The following is a 24,181-nucleotide window of genomic DNA, read 5'->3' on the forward strand; positions in this document are numbered from 1 at the left end:
TCGGTACTTCCTCGATGGAGCAGGGCAGGTTGCGAGTTTTGACGAGGTGGTACAGTCGTGTGACCCCCGGGTGACAAAGGCTGTTGTGTAGGGCCCGGAGTCGGTCTACTTATGCGCTGGCACATGTACCTTGGGATAGGGCGTCTGGGGGCTCATTATGTTTGCCGGGGCGATACAAAATCCTGTAATTGTAGGTGGAGAGCTCGATCCTCCACCTCAAGATTTTATCATTTTTGATCTTGCCCCGCTGCGTGTTGTTAAACATGAAGGCTACCGACCGTTAGTCAATGAGGAGAGTGAATCTCCTGCCGACCAGGTAATACATCCAATGCCGCACAGCTTCAACGATAGCTTGGGCCTCTTTTTCAATGGATGAATGCCGAATTTCAGAGGCGCGGAGGGTGGGAAAAGAAAACCACAGGTCTGCCTGCCTGGTTTAGAGTGGCAGCAAGGGCGACATCTGAAGTGTCACTTTCTACTTGAAAGAGCAGTGTTTTGTCTACTGCGTGCATCCCGGCCTTGGCTATATCGGCTTTGATACGGGCGAATGCATGTTGTACCTCGGCCGCGAGGGGGAATTGAGTGAACTGTATGAGTGGGCGGGCCTTGTCCGCATAGTTTGGGACCCACTGGGCGTAGTAGGAGAAGAACCCCAGGCAGCGTTTGAGAGCCTTGGGGCGGTGGGGGAGGGGAAGCTCCATGAGGGGACACATGCGGTCGGGATCGGGCCTCAGAAGTCCGTTTTGGACTACATAGCCGAGGATGGCTAGGCGGGTTGTGCTGAACATACACTTCTCTTTATTATACGTAAGGTTGAGAAGAGTGGCGGTGCGGAGGAATTTAGCGAGGTTGGCATCGTGGCCCTGCTGGTCATGGCCGCAGATGGTGACATTATCTAAGTACGGAAACGTGGCCCACAAACCGTACCGGTCGACCATTCGGTCCATCTCCCTTTGGAAGACCGAAATCCCGATAGTGACGCCGAAAGGAACACTAAGAAAGTGATTGAGCCGACCGTCTGCTTCGAAGGCAATGTATGGACGGTCTGATTTCCGGATGGGGAGCTGGTGGTAGGCGGATTTCAAGTCAATTGTTGAGAAGACCCGATACTGTGCAATCTGATTGACCATATTAGATATGCGTGGGAGGGGGTACTCGTCGAGCTCCGTGTACCAATTGATGGTCTGGCTGTAGTCCACGACCATTCTGTGTTTCTCCCCAGTTTTAACCACTACCACTTGGGCTCTCCAAGGGCTGTTGCTGGCCTCGATAATACCTTCCCGATGCAGCCGCTGGACTTCGGACCTGATGAAAGCCTTATACTGTGCGCTGTACCGCCTGCTCCTGGTGGCAACGGGTTTGCAATCCGGGGTTAGATTGGCAAAGAGGGAGGGTGGGTCAACCTTGAGGGTCGCGAGGCCGCAAACGAGTGGAGGTAGGGGCCTGCCGAATTTGAGGGTGAGGCTCTGGAGATTGCACTGAAAATCCAGGCCCAGCAATAGTGCAGCGCAGAGGTTAGGAAGGATGGAGAGGCGGAAGTCGGTGAATTCTACGCCCTGGACTGTAAGAGTGACCATGCAGAACCCTCGGATGGGGACAGAGTGGGATCCGGTGGCCAGGGAGATCCTTTGATTGGCGGGGTGGACCGCGAGGGAGCAGCGCCTTACCGTATCCGGGTGTATGAAGCTTTCGATGCTCCCGGAGTCCAGCAGGCAAGAGGTCACGTGGCCGTCGAGTTTCACCGTTGTGGAAGCGGTGGCCAGATTGTGTGGACAGGATTGGTCCAGCGTCATCGAGGCGAGCTGCGAGTGGTCGTCAGAGGTGTCGGATGGACCCAGATCGTGATGTGTAGTTGGAGAAGACAAGATGGCGGTGTCCAGAGGTCCTGTGAGGAACAAAATGGCAGCGTCCATGGGGCGCACATTGCGGGGGCGGGACAAGATGGCGGCGCCCACTGGCCGCACGTGGCCCCGGGAGGAGAAGATGGCGGCGCCCATTGTGCGTTCGGCAGGGGGTGGGGGCGATTGCGGGCACGATAGTGGCTACTGCACGGGCCTGACACGCAGCTGCAAAGTGGCCCTTTTTACCACAAGACTTGCAAGCAGCGGCGCAGACTGGGCAGCGTTAGCGGGGGTGCTTCTGCTGCCTGCAGGAGTAGCAGCGGGGACCCCCAGGGTGTGTGGATTGGCGGGCGGCGCAGGTGTATTGACTACGAAGAGCCCCAGCTGGGGGGGGGGGTCATTTGCGGGGTCCAGGAGGGGTAGGATGGGTGGGCTGAGGGCGAGCGGGGTAGGCCTGAAAGTTACGAGATGCGACCGTCATGGAGAGCGCTAAGATTTTGGTCTCCGCAAGGTCGAGCGTGGCCCCTTCCAGTAGTCGTTGTCGGATGGAGTCCAACGCAATCCCAGTTACGAACGCGTCGCGCATCAGGAGATTAGATTGTTTGGTGGCCGTAACGGCCTGACAGTCACAGTCCCGTATGAGTGAGATTAGGGCCTGCCAGAAGTCTTCGATTGACTCACCAGGTAGTTGAGAGCGAGTGGCGAGTACGTGCCTGGCGAAGATTGTGTTTGATTTCTGCGCATAGTTCTCTTTTATGAGTGCCATTGCTTCCACGTAACTCAGGGCATCCTGGATCAACGGGAACACTCTGGAGCTCAACCTGGAGTATAAAACTTGAATCTTCTGAGCTTCTGTCGGCGCGGGGGTCGCAGCGTTGATGTAGGCTTCAAAACAAGCTAGCCAGTAATTGAAGTCCTTTCTGGCATCAGGCGAGTGCGGATCCAGCTGCAGGCGATCTGGTTTGATTCTGATATCCATGTCTTAGAAAATCTGACTGTAATAAATTGATGCAAGATCAATTGCACAAAGATCAGATTGGTACAACTGTGGCTTTATTACAGTCAGATGCGTGGCCTCCTGCTGCAGCTGGCGAAATGGCTGCTCAGAAGGAGGACACGCATATTTATACGACTCCTTATGGGCGGAGCTAACCGGCAGGGGCTACCGGCGAACCTGTAGTGCACGTCCTACCTCACATCTCCTAATACAGGTGCACACAGTGATTCACCACAGCCCCCCCCCCCCCTGGAATTTATACAAACATATGAAATAGGAGCAGAAGTAAGCCATTCGTCCTCTCGAGCCTCCACTCCATTCAATAAGATCATGGCCGAGCTGTTTGTGTTTCAAATTCCACATTTCCCATCTCCCCCCGATAACCTTTGATTCACTTGCCCAATAAGAATCTATCTGCCTTAAGAATAGTCAGTGACCCCGCCTCCACTGCCTTCTGCGGCAGAGTTCCAAACCCACACAACCCTCTGAGAGAAAAACATTCCCCTCACCTCAAAGAGCGACTCCCTCACTTTAAAACAGTACTTAGTTCAGACTCACCCACAAGAGGTGACATCCTTTCCATGTCCACCTTATCGAGACCGTTCAGGATCTTACATACTTCAGTCAAGTCACCCCTTCACTTTTCTAAACTCCAGTGGAAACAAACCCAGTCTGTCCAAACTTTCCTCATAAGGCAACCTGCTCATTCCAGGTATCAATCTCGTAAATCTCCTCTGAACCGCCTTCAACCCATTTACATCATTCTTAAATAAGGAGACCAAAACTGCACACAGTATTCGGGATGCGGTCTCACCAATGCCCTGTATAACTGAAGCGTAACAGCCTTACCATGTTCAATTCCTCTCATAATAAATGCTTGATGGTCGCTCCCCCCCACCCCTCACTTTTCCACGATCATAGTTGGTCACCCTGAATCATAATGTTTGCAGGTGACACAAAGCTTGGTTGAATAATGGTGACTTCAGGAGGTCAGAATGGTGAGATGGATTGAGACATGGTTGGGTAGCCACGAGGGCTACACTCTCAGCCCAATCAGCTGAAGCTATTACCTCACCGGCTGCTGTGCCGTTTCCCGGTGTGTTCTGCAGTTCGATGCACGGTGCCCGCTAAATCTTTATTTTTGCGTGGGTTCTTATATTTAAGGTCAGGGCCCCAAATATTCTCCAGAACTGAACAATGATGTGATTCCATTACGGGCAGCATTCTGTTCCAAGGAAGTGAACCTCAGGTGGGCAGTGCTCGTCCCGGGAGGTTTAGGTTGAGAATGGGAAGAGAGGCATTTCTTCGGGGAGGCATGACACGGAAAGGCAGTGGACCGGGACCCGACCCTTTAACCAACCCCCCCCCCCCCCTTAACCAACCCCCCCCCCTAACCAACCCCCCCTTAACCAACCCCCCCCCTTAACCAACCCCCCCCCCCTTAACCAACCCCCCCCCTTACCAACCCCCCCCCCTTAACCAACCCCCCCCCTTAACCAACCCCCCCCTTAACCAACCCCCCCCCTTAACCAACCCCCCCTTAACCAACCCCCCCCTTAACCAACCCACCCCCTCCCCTTAACCAACCCCCCCCTCCCCTTAACCAACCCCCCCCTCCCCTTAACCAACCCCCCCTCCCCTTAACCAACCCCCCCGTCCCCTTAACCACCCCCCCTTCCCCTTAACCAACCCCCCCCCTCCCCTTAAACCACCCCCCCTCCCCTTAACCAACCCCCCCCTCCCCTTAACCAACCCCCCTCCCCTTAACCAACCCCCCCCTCCCCTTAACCACCCCCCCCCCCCTTAACCAACCCCCCCCTCCCCTTAACCAACCCCCCCTCCCCTTAACCAACCCCCCCTCCCCTTAACCAACCCCCCCTCCCCTTAACCAACCCCCCCTCCCCTTAACCACCCCCCCCCTCCCCTTAACCAACCCCCCCCTCCCCTTAACCAACCCCCCCCCCTCCCCTTAACCAACCCCCCCCCCCCCTTAACCAACCCCCCCTCCCCTTAACCAACCCCCCCCTCCCCTTAACCAACCCCCCCCTCCCCTTAACCAACCCCCCCCTCCCCTTAACCAACCCCCCCCTCCCCTTAACCAACCCCCCCCTCCCCTTAACCAACCCCCCCCCTTAACCAACCCCCCCCTCCCCTTAACCAACCCCCCCCCTCCCCTTAAACCAACCCCCCCCTCCCCTTAACCAACCCCCCCCTCCCCTTAACCAACCCCCCCCTCCCCTTAACCAACCCCCCCTCCCCTTAACCAACCCCCCCCTCCCCTTAACCAACCCCCCCTCCCCTTAACCAGCCCCCCTTCCCCTTAACCAACCCCCCCCCCTCCCCTTAACCAACCCCCCCCTCCCCTTAACCAACCCCCCCCTCCCTTAACCAACCCCCCCTCCCCTTAACCAACCCCCCCTCCCCTTAACCAACCCCCCCCCTCCCCTTAACCAACCCCCCCCCCCCCCCCCCCCCCCCCAAAACAGGGGAGGAGCCGACAACCAGCTACCCACCCCCGGAAGTGACAATCCCCATCAGGTATTGCTGTTCATCATATCCGGGTCACGCGGACTGCTCCACTGCCGTTTGTACGGCACTGTTTAATGTGTGGGAGTAAGAAATCATCCTTATTCATACAGGATATGGCGATTCAGGAATTGCATGAAACCCCAAAGTATTGCTTTGTCCTTTTTTTCAAATTTTGTGCAAATGCTGAGCAAGGACCACGGGCTGGATTCTCCGCCCCGCCAGATTTGTGGTTCAGCATGCCGGCCGGATGCTCCATTTCGCCGGCTGGTCAATGGGGTTACCCATCGTGGGGCAGCCCCACACCGTCGGGAAACCCCCGGGCTGCCGGCAAAACGAAGAATCCCGCCGGCGGAGAATCCGGGCAGCACAGTGGTTAGCACAGGTGCTCCACAGCTTCAGGGTCCCAGGTTTCATTCCCCGCTGGGTCACTGTCTGTGCGGAGTCTGCACGTTCTCCCAGTGTCTGCGTGGGCTTCCTCCGGGTGCTCCGGTTTCCTCCCACAGTCCAAAGATGTGCAGGTTAGGTGGATTGGCCATGATAAATTGCCCTTAGTGTCCAAAAAAGATTGGGTAGGTTCACTGGGTTACAGGGATAGAGTAGAGGTGTGGGCTTAGGTAGGGTGCTTTCCAAGGGCCGGCGCAGACTCAATGGGCCGAATGGCGTCCTTCTACACTGTAAATTCTATGATTCCAGCCCCATATATCGGGTGCACATCTGGTCCGGATCTTCCCAGAGAGGGGGTCCGGTACCTGTCCAATAAATAGGACAATTTGAAAACGAGTAAATGGGCAGAGAGACCCTGTGTCCAAAGGAGGAAAGGGGTCTTTCAGGGTCAAGTTGGAAAGGATGTTTCCTCATGTGGGAGAATCTAGAATTGGTGGTCAAAGGTTAAAAATAAGGGGTCGTCCAATTAAGATGGTGATGAGAATTTCTTTCTCTCAGAGTCGTCAGTCTCTGGAACTCTTTTCCCTAAAAGACTGTGGAAGCAGAATCTTTGAATGTTTTTAAGGTAAAGCCAGATAGAAGGATGTGAAAGGTTATCAGGGGTCGGCAGGAATGTGGGTTGAGGTTACAATCAGATCAGCTATGATCTTATTGAATGGTGGAGCAGGCTTGAGGGGCTGAGTGGCCTCCATTATTCGTATGGAAGTTGACAACCTGGTTACAATAGTGTATTGGGCTCTTTGGGTTTATGAATAGAGGAATAGCATATGAAAGCAAAGGGAACATGCGCTAACTGTATAAATCACTGATTAGGCCTTAGCTGAAGGTTAATGGACAACTCTGGGCTTCACGAACGATGTAAAGGCCTTAGAAAGGTTCCGCAGACGGATCACACGGATGTTACCAGAGATGAGGGACTTCATCTATGAACAGGGCATGGAAAAGTTCAGACTCTTATCCTTGGAACAGAGGTTAAAAGGTGACCTAATAGAGGATTTCAAGATGCTGAGATGTTTTGACCTGCAACTATTCACTCTGGAGAGTATCAGAGGTGATAGATCTGAAATCTAGAAGAGAGAATTTTTTTCGCACTGAGATTTGTTAGGATCTGGAGTTCTTAACTCGTTGACAGGATGTGGGCTTCGTTGGCGAGACAAGCATTTGTTGCCAATCCCTAATTGCCCTTGAAGATGGTACACACGGCTGCCACTGTGCGCCGGTGGTGGAGGGAGTGAATATTTGTGGAAGGGGTAGCAATCACACGCGCTGCTTTGTCCTGGATGGTGTCGAGCTTCCTGAGTATTGGAGCTGTACTCATCCAGGTAAGTGGGGAGTATTCCATCACACACCTGACTTGTTCTGGTAGATGGTGGACAGGCTTCAGGGCTTCAGGTGAGTTACTCGTCGCAGGATTCCCAGCCTCTGACTTGCTTGGTAGCCACAGAATTTATATGGCTGGTCCAGTCCAGTTTTCGAAGCTCTGAAAACGTATTGTTGGGGTGATGTCAGAAATAATTTCAGGAGGGACTTGGCCAGGCAGTTGGGAAAGAGGACCATTGGGGTTATGGAGCAAAATCAGGGGGCTGGCGGACTAAACACGGCTAGGGTAGGCCTGCCATCTCTGCTGCGGATTTCCACAATCCCACAAACTGCTGCTTTGGTTTGGAAGGGAACACCCTCTGGATCCTAAACAGAGCAGCAGAGCCCCCTCCCAGCCATTCTCCTCAGTGGGTCGTGGAAATCCACTCAAGGTGGCACCACTCTGAACCAGGCAGCCATTTCTCATGCTCCAAGTGCAGACAGCAGCAAGCTTTGGCAAGGCTCAGTACTAGGGCCCATTGGAGCTCCATTCCTCCAGCACACAGCTGGGTGGAAGTGCAGAGACTGAGGCGCGGTGGTCCCCAGGTCTGACCAAGGGAAGGGTGAAGGTGGGTCCTTCAGGATGTCCTGAGCGAGAGCGAGATGGAGAATTTACTTCCTCCTGTTATTGCCTTCTCCCCCTCACCCTTTGAGGCAGTTAACAACAGGGGCATTTTGCTCTTTCATTTGTACATCTGTTTTTTATTGTGCCTTTCTAACATTTCCTTTGAATTTTACTTCAGCGCTCTTGAAAGTTGAATGCATTCTGTTTCTAAATAAATCTTCCCATTCTCGTTCGTTAAGATTTTATTAGTATAGTTCGCAGTAACATATGGGGGCAAGCAACCAATGAAGTGATATGTACAAACTAGCACATTCCATTTGAGGTCAAAGTTAACAGAAGAATGAAAATGCATTTTCTTTGATTTTTGTTTTTAAATGACCGCTGTTTAAGCTTTGCCACTTGGAGAGGAGCGAGCTCGAATTGGAGCTGACCAGGTGAAGATACGGCCTACAAAGGCTTGATTTGACAGCCCGGCCTTGATGCGTGGCTGCCTCCTGCACAGACTCAACCGGTCTCAGCTCCGGTCTCCCGCTTCATTTTAGAGCACAATTGTGTAGGACTCATGATTGGATAATCCTGGCCACTCTCTCTCTCTGGTCTGCCCACCCCCACCTGAAGCAGCCCCTTCAGCAGGCTGACTGCTTATCTCGCACGACCTGCCCGCCGCGGTCCCTTTGAATTCCACCTTCCGCCCCAAAACCGTAAAACTCTCACCCGCCGTTTCCCAATCCCACCATGGCCTCGGCCCCTTTATCTCATAGCCTCCTGCAGTCATGCAACCCTCTGAGATACTGCGCCCTGCAATTCTTTTTAAAATAAATTTAGAGTACCCAATTCATTTTTTCCAATTAAGGGGCAATTTAGCGTGGCCAATCCACCTACCCTGCACATCTTTGGGTTGTGGGGACGGAACCCACGCAAACATGGGGAGAACCTGCAAACTCCACACGGACAGTGACCCAGGGCCGGGATTGAAACTGGGACCTCGGCACTGTGAGGCAGCAGTGCTAACCACTGCACCACCCTGCTGCCCCGTGCTAAAGAATTATGAGTCGATAGATTCAAACTACTTGGACATTCGGGCAAGTGGAATCACTTCCTGTTTGGGTTGCTCTTCACGACTGTCCTTCAAAACTGCGTTGGGTGCCAGCAATTGCTCAAAGCGCCTTTGGGAAGCCATAGCTATGTGGTTAGAGATCCAGTGAGCTCCACTGCTGCGTCACAGCTGTCATCTGCCCTTCTCAACGAGGCATCTCGTCACCTGCCGGACTCTGTCAGCCTGCTTCGTCCCCTTCACTAAACGGGCGCAGGTATCCCCCATCCCCAACTCCAATTCAGGCCTGGAAATTTAGGCCTCCCTCGCTCTCTTCCCCTCTTGTTTTCTTTCCCTCCCTCCACTCCGAGGACTCGTCTGGCCGAATAATTGCCTTACTGTGCCACTGTGACTTTGGCCGCAGAAGGAATAGTGAGAGAGTGTGTCATTAAATACTCCCGTAAATACGGAAAAGGTGAGGCAGGATCCCCAAGCGTTGCCGCAAGACTACATTGTGAACAATTTTGTCAGTTAACTGTTCCTCTGATGCACAGGCTCAGTTACACGAACGAATGAGCTGAAAGCTTGTAAGCTGCTTAAACGATCGCTGCCCACCCACAGGACGTTGGGAATGTACATGGGCGCAGGTTCGGTGCCCAGTTTGGCATCTCTCCTAGGATGGGCGCAAGACGCGGAAGAATGCCACCATTTGGTTGTTTCAATCCCAGGGCAGGGCCAAGACTGACTTTGCGCGCCGTGGGTTTTTAAGTCTGCGTGGAAGTCGGGGTAAAAGGCAGCCCCCCCCGACTCGTGTCTGTCATCTTTTGTTTCAGCGCCAGTGGGCAGAAGCTAGGAAACTCTTTAGGCCAATGGGCTTATCACAAAATGTCAAATTCAACGGCGAATGGGGGGGGGTGGAGAGGGGTGGGTGAGTTTACAGACTCAACCTAGCAGGCGTAATAGGACCAGCAGGACCACGACAAACCAGCGACGCCCAGCGTGACGGCGGAAAGCTCAGCATCACCCACCAAGGCACACCACACGCCACTGTAGCCCAGCAGGCCAGCCATGATTGACCGGTTACCCAGATGGCCCATCAAGGACAAGCAGAGTCCCATCAGGCCCAGCCCGACCCAGCAGACACCAGCCAGCTGGTGAAAGCTCAGCAGGAGAAGACACAATCCAACGTAGCCCTTGACTCCGCCACACCACCAGCAGACCTCGGCCACGTTGGCGTAGCCCAGCAGGGACAGGCAGAGACCAGCGTGTGCCAGGAGGCCGCAGCAGACCCACCAGACCCAGACCTCGTAATCCGACAGCCAGACCAGCCCGGCGAGGGCCCCCAGGTTGGGCACCACCCAGAACGGCCACGGGCGACCGCTCGAGGCCAGGAGCAGCCCGACCAGGCTCAGCCCCAGCAAGCAGGCACCCAGCAGCCGGGCATAAGCCAGCAGCAGGCAGCTCAAGCCGGCGTAGCCCAGAAGGCCGCTGGACAGCCAGGAAACACCCGCCAGGCTCCGCTTGCCCAGCAAAGCCCAAAGCCAGCCGGCAGACCCCAGCATGCCACAGCACACCAGGTACATCTCGGCGAAATTAGCACTCCCCGGCGAGGCGACGCCCAGCAAGACCAATACACCGAAGCAGAGCCAGGCTCTTTTCCACATGCTCCAGTCCCAATGGAAGCTGTTGGCACTCGCCAGGGGGACAGAGCTTGTCGCGTCCTCCCTCTCACAAGCCAAGCATGGGCTTATTTGCTCCTCCTCCTCCTCCTCCTCGGTGATGGGGTTTGAGACGGTCGAGTGACACAGCTGAAGAGGCTCGGCATTCCTGCCCCCCTGGTTCAGTCCTGGACTGAAGAAAGGGTAGAGTTTCTGGGTGAAGGTGCCTCTGAAAGTGTGGAGGTGGGACATGGCATCGGCATTGTAAAAGGACACTTGCCCTCCCTCACAGTCCAGGTAGACGCCAATCACCCGGGGCTTGACATCTAATTGGAGATTGCTCATTGTCAACGTGAAGGCCGTGTACTTACTCCCGTTCCTCAGCCCCATAACCCAGTACCCATTGGGAGGCGTCAGGAGGATTTCCCCTTTCCTGCTGACTGACTCCCCGGCCACGCCCAGGGTCCAGCTGCTCTTGCGGCCCACATTCACCTCCCAGTAGTGCCTCCCTGACGTGAATGCCACCGAGGCGAGGACGCAGGGGCAGACGTCAAATCTCTGCGGGTCGTCGGGTAAGGGCCGTTTCTGATTCCCCTGCGCCACGCTGGTCAGGTCCTCGGACAGAACGAGCCAGGGACTGGCTGTGACGGGGTCCAGGGTCAGCGAGGCCGGTCCTGTAACAGAAACAGATTGAGGGTAAGTTAGATGCAAGGATTTGCGGATACCTCAGAACGCAAGCAATAAGAGCAGGGAGTCAACACCTCAGCTCGTCAGATCTGCTCTACCATTCAATGAGATCATGGCTGATCTGATATAATCCTCAACTCCACTTTCCCCTTATCCCCATAATCCTTGATTCCCTCACTGATTAAAAATCTGTCTATCTCAGCCTTGAACATACTTAATGACGCAGCCTCCACAGCTCTCTGCGGTACACCACAGGTTCACTAACCTCCGAGAGAGGAAAATCCTCCTCATCCCAGTCTTACGTGGGCGACATCCTACTCTGAGATTGTGCCCTTTGGTCCTCGACTCTCCCACAAGGGGGAAAATACTCAGCACGTATCCTGTCAACCCTCCTGAGAATCCTATATGTCCCAATCAGGTTGCCTCTCATTATTCTAAACTCCAATGAGTACAGGCCTAACTGATTCAACCTCGCCGCATAAGAAAATCCCATCATACCCGGGATCAGCCGAGTGAACCTTCCCTGGACCGCCTCCAATGCCAGTATATATTTTGTTGTGGTCCAACCAGTCCCCTGTAATGTCTTTTCGGGAAGGAAATCTGCCGGCCTGACCTGGCCTGGCCTACATGTAACTCCAGAAATATAGTTGACTTTTAACTGCCCCTCTCTGCAATGGCCTTAGCAATCCACTCAGTTCAAGGGCAATTAGGGATGGGCAACAAATGCTGGATCCAGCCAGCGACACCCACATCCCGTGAATAACATTTTTACAAATGTACTCAACGATGGAGCGTCGACAAGCCTTTAGGGTAAGGATTTCAAAGATTCACAACTCTTTGGAACCGAGGGACACTTATTTCCTGTCTACTTTCCTAACTCTACATTGAATATATTCAGTGACACATTGCTCCCTAGACAAGAGACTTTTACAGACAAAACCCCTCTCGGGAAAAATAATTCTCCTCAGCCCAGCCTTAAAATGGAGACCTCTTATTCTTAAACCACGTCCCCTAGTTCCGGTTTCCCTTACAAGTGGAAAGGGGAGGGCAATGGTGTAGTGTTATTGTCGCTGGACTAATAATCCAGAGCCCCCAGTGTGTTGTTCCCTGTTTTGCATTAACAGGATGGCTTGGATGCGTTGTGTTGAACAAAGAACAACAAGCTTTGTGAATGAACAAATCTATGAATTTTATTTACACTACTTACTATAATTCGTTCACATTCCTGGAGTAGAAGGTTTCTATATTGAACTATGCTATCTCTAACTGCAGAACTCTCAAGCACACAACTGCTCTCTCTCATGCCTCACTATCTTCTTCATCATCATCATCTGACCCACAAGGCTTAGCCCCTTCCCTTATATACTTATGGGACTAGCTCCCTCTAGTGGATGTCTGTATACATTTCATTAACTCTTGCATTGCCTTCATTCAGGGTGATGCTCTTGGACCCAGGTGCGAATCCCACCACAGCAGATGGTGAAATTTGAATTGAATAAAAATCTGGAATTAAAAGTCTAATGACAACCGTGAAAGCATCGTCATGTGTTTTTTAAAATGTTTCCAACTAGCGTGGCCAATCTACCAACCCTGGGCATCTTTGGGTTGTTGGGGGTGAGACCCAGGCAGACATGGGAGAAGGTGCAAACTCCACACGGACAGTGACCCGGAGCGGGGATCGAAGTCGGGTCCTCAACTCGTGAGGCAGCTGTGCTAACCACTGTGCCACCATGCCGCCCTGAAACCATTGTCAATTGTCGTAAAGACCCACTGATGCCTTACAGTGCCAAGGACCCAGGTTCAATTCTGACCTCAGGTTCCTGTCTGTGTGGCGTTTGCACATTCTCCCCGTGTCTGCGTGGGTTTCATAGAACATAGAACATTACAGCGCCGTACGGGCCCTTCGGCCCTCGATGTTGCGCCGACCCGTGAAACCATCTGAAGCCTATCTGACACTATTCCATTTATAGAACCTCCTGGTGCTCCAGTTTCCTCCCACAGTCCAAAGATGTGCAGGTCAGGAAGGGTTACAGGGATAAGTCAGGGGAGTGAGCCTAGGTGGGGTGCTCTTTCAGGGGGTCGGCGCAGACTTGATGTACCAAGCAGCCTCCTTCTCACTGTAGAAATTCTATGGTTCTAATGTCCACTAGGGAAAGAACCCTGTTACCCGGGCTGGCCTACAGACCCACAGCAATGTGGTTGACTCTTAAATGCCCTCAGGGATGGACACTGAGTGGTGGCCCAGTCAGTGAGCCCCACATCTTATGAACAAATAAAAATTAATAAATTCTCCCGGTATCCACCCTATTGAGCCCCAATAAGATCACCTCTTATTCTTCGCATGGGTATAGGTGCAACCTGCTCAACCATTCTTCACAGGACAAGCCCTTTGAGGGTCTCCTTATCTCAGTCCTAAATGATCAACCCCCTTACCTGAGACTGTGGAGACTTCCACATTTTTGTCAAAATTTCAAATAACTCAAGGCAATCTTTGGACCAGTTGATAAGGCAATCTTTGGACCAGTTGATGAGGCAATCTTTGGACCAGTTGAGGTTTCCAAAGGTGGAAGTGGACCTGGTGGAGGGGCGGGGGCCCCGATTGAATTGGAGGAGATTGTGAAGGGTATAGAGGGCATGCAATCGGGTAAAGCCCTGGGGCCGGACGGTTACCAGGTAGAATTCTATAAGAAATTTTCGGAAATATTGAGCCCACTCCTGATGAGGACCTTCAATGAGGCTAGAGAGAAAGGAACCCTCTCCCCAACAATGTCACAGGCTTTGATCTCACTCATTCTTAAACGAGGGAAGGACCCGGAACATTGCGGGTCATACAGGCCGATTTCCCTTTTAAACGTGGATGCCAAATTGCTAGCTAAGATTCTGGCCACAAGAATTGAGGATTGTGTCCCAGGGGTGATAGAGGAAGACCAGACTGGGTTTGCGAAAGGCAGACAATTCAATGCCAATGTCCGGAGACTTTTGAATATTATGATGCCCTCAGAGGGAGGGGAGGCAGAGGTGGTAACACTGATGGACGCAGAGAAAGCCTTTGACCAGGTGGAGTGTGAGTACCTCTGGGAAACGCTGGGGAGGTTCGGGTTTGGTGAGGGCTTTATTGGCTGGGTGAAATTGCTGTACCAGGCGCCTGTAGCAAGTGTATGTACAAACAGGCTGAGGTCGGGGTACTTCATGCTTCACTGGGGAATGAGTCAGGGGTGTCCCCTCTCTCCGTTAGAAGTGCTGCTCCCTAGAAATAGAACCACTAGCTATGGCACTGAGAGCCTTGAGGAACTGGCGGGGACTGGTCCGGGGGTGGGGGGGGGGGGGGGGGGGGGGGGGGAACATCGGGTCTCGCTGTACGCGGATGATTTGCTCCTGTTCATTTCGGACCCGGTGGAGGGGATGGAGAAGGTTCTGCGAATCCTGAGGGATTTTGGTAGTTTTTCAGGGTACAAACTGAACATGGGAAAGAGCGAGTTGTTTGTGATCCAGGCCAAGGGCCAGGAGAAGAGACTGAAACAGCTGCCGCTCAGGATGGTAGAGAAAAGTTTTCGTTACCTGGGTATACAGGTGGCCAGGAAATGGGATGCCCTGCACAGGCTCAACCTGACCTAGTTGGTGGACCAAATGGAAGGGGACTTTAAAAGATGGGATATGCTCCCTCTGTCACTGGCAGAGAGGGTGCAGACCGTGAAAATGACTGTCCTCCCCAGATTTTTGTTTGTCTTTTAGTGCCTCCCCATTTTCATCCTTCAGGCCTTTTTTAAGCGGGTGAGTAGGATCATTACGGGCTTTGTGTGGGCGAATAAGACCCCGCGAGTAAGGACATCGCTGTTGGAGCGCAGTCGTAGGGGGGGTGGTTGGCGCTGCCGAACTTTCACAACTACGTGGGAGCAGCTGGAGGCGGCGTCTTGCAAAGGTACTAGGCTGGGAGCTTTGATAACAGCTCCTTTGCTGTTCTCGCTGACCCACTACTCCGCAGGTCCGGTGGTGGTGGCGACACTGCGGATCTGGGGACAGTAGAGGAGGTACAAGAGGGTGGAGGGAGTCGGTCTGGACCCCGATATGCAACAATCACAGGTTTGTCCCGGTTAAGATGGATAGTGGGTTCCAGAGCTGGCAGAGGGCAGACATCAGAAGGATGGGGGATCTGTTCATAGACGGAAGCTTTCCCAGTTTGAAGATGCTAGAGGGCAAATTTAATCTGCCGCCAGGAAACGTTTTTAAATATCTGCAAGTACGAGCCTTCCTGAAAAAACAGCTAGCGGCCTTTCCGACGCTGCCACCACTGAGGATACAGGACAGGGTGGTCACCGGCACCTGGGTGGGGGAGGGGAGGGTATCGCATATCTACCAGCAACCACAGGAGGCGGAGGAAACCCCGGTGGAGGAGCTCAAGGGCAAGTGGGAGGAGGAGCTAGGTGAGGAGTTGGAAGCGGGTCTGTGGGCAGAGGTCCTGGGCAGGGTTAATTCCTCCTCATCATGTGCCAGGCTCAGTCTAATTCAATTTAAGGTGGTGCACCGGGCAGCGAGAATGAGCAAGTCTTTTGGGGTAGAAGACAGTTGTATGAGGTGCAAGGGCAGCCCAGCAAACCATGTCCACATGTTTTGGGCTCGCCCGGAGCTCATAGACTTCTGGCAAGGGTTCGCGAGGGCAATGTCCAAGGTGCTTAACACACGGGTGGTGCCGAGTCCAGAGATAGCGATCTTTGGAGTGTCAGAAGACCCGGGAGTCCAGGGGGCGAAAGAGGCCAACGTCTTGGCCTTTGCGTAGCCCGGAGACGGATTTTATTAATGTGGAGGGACCCCAAGCCCCCCCGAGTGTAGAGACTTGGTTTCCGACATGGCTGGGTTTCTCAGCCTCGAGAAAATAAAGTTTGCTTTAAGAGGGTCTATGCTAGGGTTCTCCCGGAGGTGGCAGCCGTTCGTCTACTTTCTCAGGGAAAATTAAAATGTCAGCAGCAGCAGCAATCCATGGGGGGGGGGGTGGGGAGGGGGTGAGTGCTTCATTGGGATGGTGTGGGACGACTGGGTCGCATGGGGGTAATGTCTATTTAATTGTTATTGTATATTCTCTTTTTGCACTATGTTAATGTTCACTCTAGTTTGTTTTGTTATTAAGGTTACTACTGTTTTATTATGAAAAGTTCTTCAAAACCTTAATAAAAATATTTTAAAAAAAAGAATTTCAAATAACTCACCTGGTTTGATGAGAGCCCTTAATTCCTTCCACACGCTGTACTGCACAGGACCTTTCAACACCTCCAAGGGGGGATCGTCAGATATATCCTTCAGTGCCTTAAAGTCTCCTGGAGTCCTGTGTACATGAAAATTTGTCAACATCTCTGGGATGAAACATCAAACGCAATAATTAATCTCTTTGGGTGTTTCTTTTCTTTCCATGAATTAAAACACATACCTCTGCTTTAGAAGGTTCAATCCCTTCATGAAAAAAAAGAAAGAAAATTATTTTAATTGACGCTGAATATTTTGCCCTGCCTAAACATATTACACAGTTCGTCTGCTAGACTGCTTAAATAGGTAGTTGAGAATTATACTTTGACAAGCGGTTAATCTTGAGTTTTTAATCATATACTTGCCACACGCACACACACACATCAGTCTGTCAGGTTGACACACGCCCATGCATGCGCACACACACACCTGTCTGGAGCACTGGGCGGAACCTTCCGGGCCTGTCAGAAGCTGGGAGCTTGGCAGGGAAACCTAATGTGGCGTGCGGCCAAATGTCAGTTTGCTGACGGTGGGATGTACTTTAGGAATTCTGTCATCTGGGACTTCGAAGGTGGGTTAATGGCGGCTGGAGCTTATCCGGCGAAAGATGCTGGGAAGCCATTTTGCATGGCCGTGGCATGTCAAGCGTTAAAAGGGCCACCTTGTCGGGATTAAGCCCACCCCCCTCCCTTCCAAAATTACATTGACCACCAACGAGAAATTTGAAAGTTCATGTTCCCAGCTGCGCACATGGTGAGGTAGATTCCCCCCCACCATTAATGGTGAGTTTGCCGCCGCATTGTTCTCCATGGGAGGAAGTGGTGCCTCTGTAAATGGCAGCCTGCACTTGAGACCGGGCGGCGGCAGCACGTGTTGGGGGGAGGATGACCAATAAAGGGAGGAAGGCTCGTCCGCATTTGGGGAAGGGTGGAGGGGCAAAGGTGGAAGGGACATAGTGCTGGCTGTCCAGGTGCCCTTTAAATATGGCAACTGGGTTCGACCCTGTGAAGTAACAGCACTTTCTGACTGGTTCCGCCCTCCCTCCCTCCCATCACTGTGAGAATCGGAGAGCTATCCCCTCCGACCCACCGCTTCCCATGTCCACTCCTGCCACCAAACTTAGACTCCAGAACGGGAGGCATAACCTCTCGACGGGTCCATAGAATCCCTAACATGCAGAAGGTAATTTGGCTCATCATGTCTGACACCGCCCCCCCCCCCCAACCCCCACCTACCCTGCTCTATCCCCGTAACCCCGTGCATTGATCATGACCAATCCACCTAACTTGCACATCTTTGGGCTGTGGGGAGGGAACCGGAGCACCCGGAGGAAGCCCACGCAGACACGGGGGGAAAGCGCAAACTCCACACAGACAGCCATCCGAGGCCCGAATCGAACCTAGATTCCTGGTGCCGTGAGGCCGACAGCTCTAACCACTGTGCCACCGTACCGCCCGGCCGTTCCCAGCATTTCTACACCGACAGGAATATAAGATTATGTCTGCAGAAAGTCTGCAATCCCATTCCATTACCTGCAGGAACTGTATGTCATCTTGTTCCGCCAACTGTTCTTTTCTCTTTACGATTTCCACACCGACAGACGTCAGTCCTTCCTGGATCTCCCCCAGTCTCGTTTCCATCCTTTTCATGTCAGTTTCCACATTTCCCTCCAGTTTCTCCACCAAGCTCTGCTCCTTTCTCTCGATGAGCTGGCCTATTTCAGCGAAGCACTGCTTGACGTGCCTCAAGTCAGTCAGAAATGCCTCCTGCAAGGGAGAGAAAACCCAGCGTTTACAAGGGGGGCCGCCATCACTGGGGCGGCGGGGGGCGGGCAGGGGTGATGGACAGGAAAATGAGTCACCCAGTGACAAGAGAAAACCCCTGCTGGACCTACTTGCACCGCTGTGATGTTGCGTTTTTGTTCATGTCGGACCTCGATGAGCGTTGTCTCCTCCTCGTTCAGCTTCTCCAAGGATTCTTTCAGTGCGTCCTGCAATCAGACAGGACACCATCAAATAAAACCAAGTGGGGGGGGAGGGGGGTACAGACTGAGAGGGGCACTGACCTCCCAAAACACCACCATCACTTATGACCGACTGAGGGCTGTGCAGCTTACACTTCCCAGTTCTCTGTTCGGTAGCACAGTGGTTAGTAATATTCTGCTTTTAGCTCCTTGGTTAAGAAGGATTGTGGGATACCTTCCTCTAACAATAGCACAGTGGTTAGCACTGTTGCTTTGCAGCTCCAGGGTCCCAGGTTCGATTCCCAGCTTGGGTCACTGTCTGTGCAGAGTCTGCACGTTCCCCCCCGTGTCTGTGTGGGTTTCCTCCGGGTGCTCCGGTTTCCTCCCACAAGCCCCGAAAGACGTGCTGTTAGGTGAATTGGACATTCTGAATTCTCCCTGTGTGTACCCGAACAGGTGCCGGAATGTGGCAACCAGGGGCTTTTCACAGTAACTTCATTGCAGTGTTAATGTAAGTCTACTTGTGACAATAATAAAGATTATTATTATTACCTATGCTCAACCCCTTCCACATATTGACTTTTAATGCAAGGGGTTTGAAGTACAGTATCACACAGTCCCACATGTATACAATATAGATACTATATTCCCCCTCTGAATATACACAGAACAGACCCTGTGTCTCACAGTCCCATATGGATACAATAGATATTGTGTTCTCCCGCTGAATGTACACAGAACAGATCCTGTGTCACACAGTCCCACATGTATACAATATAGATTGATGCACGATCAATGAACACAGAAACGAAGGAGTAGTCCGAATCAGTGTTTAATCTACAAGAAGTGTGCCCAGCAGCAGGAGTACAGAAATGACCTGGCTGCTGGGAAACACGGGTTCTTATACTCCACCTTGTAGGCGGAGCTACCTTCCTCTCGACCAATGAGAAGACAACGCTTGGGCCAATGGGCAGTGAGCCTTCTACACCAATAGCAGCTCACACACCCAGGTACCGTAATACCCCGAGTCATACCACCACATACTGTATTCTCCCCCTCAATATACACAGAACAGATACTGTGTCATACAGACCCGCATGTACACAATGCAGATACTGTATTCCCTCTCTGAATATACACAGAACATATACTGTGTCACACAGTCCCACATGTACAGATACTGTATTCTCCCTTTCAATATACACAGAACTCCTTCAGACATCTATACACTCTACTGTATCACACACACAGGTATGTACATAATACAGATACTGTACCACATAGGGACAAAATGTGCACAATAAACAAATATGTCACATATAGGGATCTGCACAGAACAAATACAGATTGACGGTGTCACACTCAGATATACAGAATATGTATGGAATGAACGTTCATATCTGTGCACCAGAAACACACACACTGGACAGAATCGAAACACAGTTAATCATTGCACTCATGTTGCCCTGCAGCCCTCACCTTGTGAAGTGTGACAGAGGCAGCTATGGTGCTGACCAGGTGCTGTTGGTACTGCCCTCCCTCCTGGCACAGGGCACACAGGAGTGCCTGCTCGCTCTGGCAGTAGTGGCTGTACTGGGCTCCGTGCCGAGGGCAGCAGCGACCCCCCTCCTCCTCCTCCTCCTCCTCGCCCCCGGGAGCCTGGCTCTCCCGGACCTGCTCCACCGCGTTTCTCAGAGCGTGGACCGCCTTGGTCCTCCTGTCGGGGAATTCGGCCCGGCACTCCGGGCAGGACACCCGGGGCTGCTGCTTGTCCCAGAACTGGTTGATGCAGGGCTGGCAGTAGCTGTGCCCGCACTCCAGCGTGCTGGCATCGACGAGGAGCTGCAGGCAGATGGGGCACAGCAGATTCTCACTGAGACTCACAGCCTTTTCGCTGGCTGCCATCTCGGACACTTTCTCTCCTTTCACTTTCACTCCAGCTCAGACACACACACCTCTTTCTTTCTATCCCTCTCTCTAATTATATATCTTTACTTCTATATATATATATGCATTTAACACATTCCAGTAACACCCTGAGAATTGGCAGACAAAGGGCAGGAATTATTGGGAGGCAGCAGAAATATCAACAACATTTAGCTTCGCAGGTCCTCGACTGGTTTCTCTTCCGTCCCGCCTCAACGGATCAAGAAAGTTGATTCACCACCTCCCCCCCCCCCCCCAGGTTCCTTCCTGTCTGGCAACTGAGTAAATATCAGTTCAGAGGTCACTGTTCAGGAGCCACACACTCACAAACATTTACTGTCTCTTTCAGGTGTGGCTCAGTGAAGCAGCGCTGGGCTCAGAAGCATAGAATCCCTCCAGTGTAAGAGGAGGCCATGCGGCCCATCCAGCCTGCACCCTGCCCCTCTGAAACAGCACCCCACCCAAGCCATATCCCAATAACCCCTCAGCCTGCTGGATACTGAAAAGAAATGCCCAATGGCTGGAATTGAACCCGGGTCCCTGGCACTGCGAGGCAACGGTGCTGACCGCTGTGCCACCCCAGCACTTAAGGGGCAGCACGGTAGCATTGTGGCTAGCACAATTGCTTCACAGCTCTAGGGTCCCAGGTTCAATTCCGGGTTGGGTTACTGTCTGTGTGGATTCTGCACGTTCTCCCCGTGTGTGTGTGTGGGTTTCCTCCGGGTGCTCCGGTTTCCTCCCACAGTCCAAAGATGTGCAGGTTAGGTGGATTGGCCATGCTAAATTGCCCTCAGTGTCCAAAATTGCCCTTAGTATTGGGTGGGGTTTCTTGGGTTATGGGGATAGGGTGGAAGTGTTGACCTTGGGTAGGGTGTCCTTTCCAAGAGCTGGTGCAGACTTGATGGGCCAAATGGCCTCCTTCTGCACTGTAAATTCTATGATTAAGAGCAACCCAGGCCAGTGAGTGGCTCTCATTGGTCTCGGTGCCTGCAAGATTAAAACCGGGCATGTTCACGAACCGTGAACCCCCCCACGAGTCAGATTGAGATATATCCAAATATTTCATAATGGGTTGTAGAAAATGCTTAATCAGCGATGTAGTATTTACAGCTTGAAAGAATATGTAAATAGCCCAACTCGGGAAGGGGTTATATTATGAAAATGAAAAATGAAAATCGCTTATTGTCACGAGTAGGCTTCAATGAAGTTACTATGAAAAGCCCCTAGTCGCCACATTCCGGCGCCTGTCCGGGGAGGCTGGTACGGGAATCGAACCGTGCTGCTGGCCTGCTTGGTCTGCTTTAAAAGCCAGCGATTTAGCCTTGTGAGCTAAACCAGCCTCCTGAGCTAAACCAGCCTATTAGACCTGGTGCTGGTGTTGGAGGGCATTTTGTGATACTGGACTATGATATAAATTATAGGTGGCCCTGTAACTACATTTGTGCTCCTATGTTACTTTTGAATAGTTCTGATGAAATAAAAGGTACTCATTGGCTTAGACGCCTGTTTAGAAGAGGCAATTTGTAGAAATAGATAGTGTATACACAATGCTGTTAATATCAGAAAAGACATAAAATGGCTGTTAGCTAATTTGTGATATTAAAGACACAAAATGGCTGAACAAGTCACATTCCCTGTAAACTGGCTCATGAAAACCAACTGTGGGTATGTATAGGGAGTATCCCAACAGCCGCTGATAACAGCTTCACAGGACAAGACACGCAATGTATCCTTGATAAAGCTCAAGATCTACAGCTGTACACAGGACACATCATTATGTTAGTTTTGAATGACTTCTGTATGAAGTTAGGGGCGGGTAAGACAACACCCACTTGTGATAATTGGGAAGCTAAGAAAATTGATTGACTGCATGTAATAAGTGTGACGGGAATACAGTTGATTGATTGTACATAAATGAGGAAACAACTAATCCCACCCCTTGAATCTGTATATTAACCTGTGTGAGCTTTAGCTCAAGTGAGAGAAGGTGCTGTCAAAGGCTGCGGAGTCTGAGACCTTCCCTCCCAGAATTCTGACATAACAAACTGCTTTTTTACTTATACGCAGGCCTTTGTGTGAATATTTTCCCTCTAACACTGGGAAATGAGCTTGGACAGGTGATCAAAGTTTCAGTAGGAGGTGATTTCGTGAACTGTGATCATAATTCTGTAAGTTTTAAGCTGCTGATAGGAAAGGACAAGAGTGGTCCTCAGGTGCAGGTGTTAGACTGGGGGAATGCTAATTACAACGCATTAGGCAGGATCTGCAGTGTGTTGACTGGGCGAGGCTTTTTGTGGGAAAATCAACATCCGGCTTGTGGGAGGCTTTCAAATGTCAGTTGATTAGAATTCAGGACCGGCATGTACCTGTGAGGATGAAAGATACGGGTGGCAAGTATGGGGAACCCTGGATAATGAGGATATTATGAACCATATCAAAATGAAAAAGGAAGCATTCGTAATGTCCAAACGGCTTAGGATAGATGAAGCCCTTGAAGAATACAAAACAAGTAGGAAGGAACTTAAGGTAGGAGTTAGGCAGGCTAAAAGGGGTCATGAAATGTCATTGGCAAACAGCATTAAGGAAAATCCTAAGGCGCTTTATACATATATAAAGAGCAGGAGGGTAGCCAGAGAAAGGGTCGGTCCATTCAGGGATATTGGAGGGAATCTATGTATGGAACCAGAGGAAATGTGAGAGATACTAGATGAATACTTTGCCTCAGTATTCACCAAAGAGGACGACTTGATGGATGAGGAGTATAGAGTGTGAAGATATTCTGAGTCATGTTGATATTATTAAAGGAGGTGTTGGACACTCATCTATTAAAGTAGATACATCCCGAGGGCCTGATGGGATCTACCCAAAAATACTGTGAGAGGCAAGGGAGGAAATTGCTGGGGCCTTGTCAGAAATCTGTGTATCCTCATTAGCTACAGGTGAAGTTCCAGAGGACTGGAGAGTAGCCAATGTTGTTCCATTGTTTAAGAAGGGCATCAGGGATAGTCCAGGAAATGATAGGCCGTTGAGTCTTACATCAGCAGTAGAGAAATTATTGTAAAAGTTTCTTAGAGATAGGATTTACTCACATTTGGAAACAAATGGACTTATTAGTGATGGACAGCATGGTTTTGTGAAGGGGAGGTCGTGCCTCACTAATTTAATTGAGTTTTTCGAGGAAGTGACAAAGACGATAGATGAGGGAAAGGCAGTAGATGTTGTATACATGGACTTCAGTAAAGCCTTTGACAAGATACCTCATGGTAGACTGGTTCAAAAGCTGAAGTCACATGGGATCAGAGGAGAGCTGGCAAGTTGGATCAGAACTGGCTTGGGCACAGAAGACAGAGGGTAGCAGTAGAAGGGTGGTTTTCTGAATGGAGGGTTGACTGGCGGCATTTCACAGGGATCAGTTCTGGGGCCTTTGTTTAGCGTGGTGTATATAAATGATTTGGAAGAAAATGTAGCTGGTCTGATTAGAAAGTTCGCAGGCAACACAAAAATTGTTGGAGTTGTGGATAGTGAAGAGGATTGTCAGAGGATACAACAGAATATAAACTGGTTGGAGTCTTGGGCAGAGAATTGGCAGGTGGAGTTTAATCCGGATAAGTGTGAGGTAATGCACTTTGGAAGGTCCAATGCATGTAGGGATTACACAATAAATGGTAGAATTCTTGCAAGTACTGACAGGGAAAGAGATCTAGGCGTGTATGTCCACCGATCACAGAAAGTGGCAAAGCATGTGGATAAGGTGGTCAAGAAGGCATACAGCATGCTGACTATCGTCGGTCGGGGCATTGAATATAAAAATTGGCAAGTCATGTTGCAACTGTACAGGACCTTAGTTAGGCCTCTTTTGGAATATTGTGTACAATTCTGGTCGCCACACTACCTGAAGGATGTGGATGCTTTATGTAGGGAACAGAAGCAGTTGACAAAGATGT

The 24,181-nt window shown here is 51.4% G+C and overlaps 1 protein-coding gene across 1 annotated transcript; it reads right to left on the minus strand.

Moving 5' to 3' along the window:
* Positions 1 to 7,961: 7,961 nt before the first annotated feature.
* On the minus strand, positions 7,962 to 20,280 carry LOC119976230 (zinc-binding protein A33-like). Its single transcript, XM_038816576.1, has 6 exons — positions 19,791 to 20,280; positions 18,243 to 18,338; positions 17,881 to 18,114; positions 16,533 to 16,555; positions 16,315 to 16,430; positions 7,962 to 11,100 (listed from the first exon to the last, which is right to left on the minus strand). The coding sequence occupies exons 1-6, from the start codon at positions 20,214 to 20,216 to the stop codon at positions 9,716 to 9,718; spliced, it is 2,280 nt and encodes a 759-aa protein (XP_038672504.1). The 5' UTR covers positions 20,217 to 20,280; the 3' UTR covers positions 7,962 to 9,715.
* Between the last annotated feature and the right edge of the window lie 3,901 nt (positions 20,281 to 24,181).

Source organism: Scyliorhinus canicula, chromosome 13 (assembly GCF_902713615.1).
Source record: "Scyliorhinus canicula chromosome 13, sScyCan1.1, whole genome shotgun sequence".
NCBI lineage: Eukaryota > Metazoa > Chordata > Chondrichthyes > Carcharhiniformes > Scyliorhinidae > Scyliorhinus > Scyliorhinus canicula.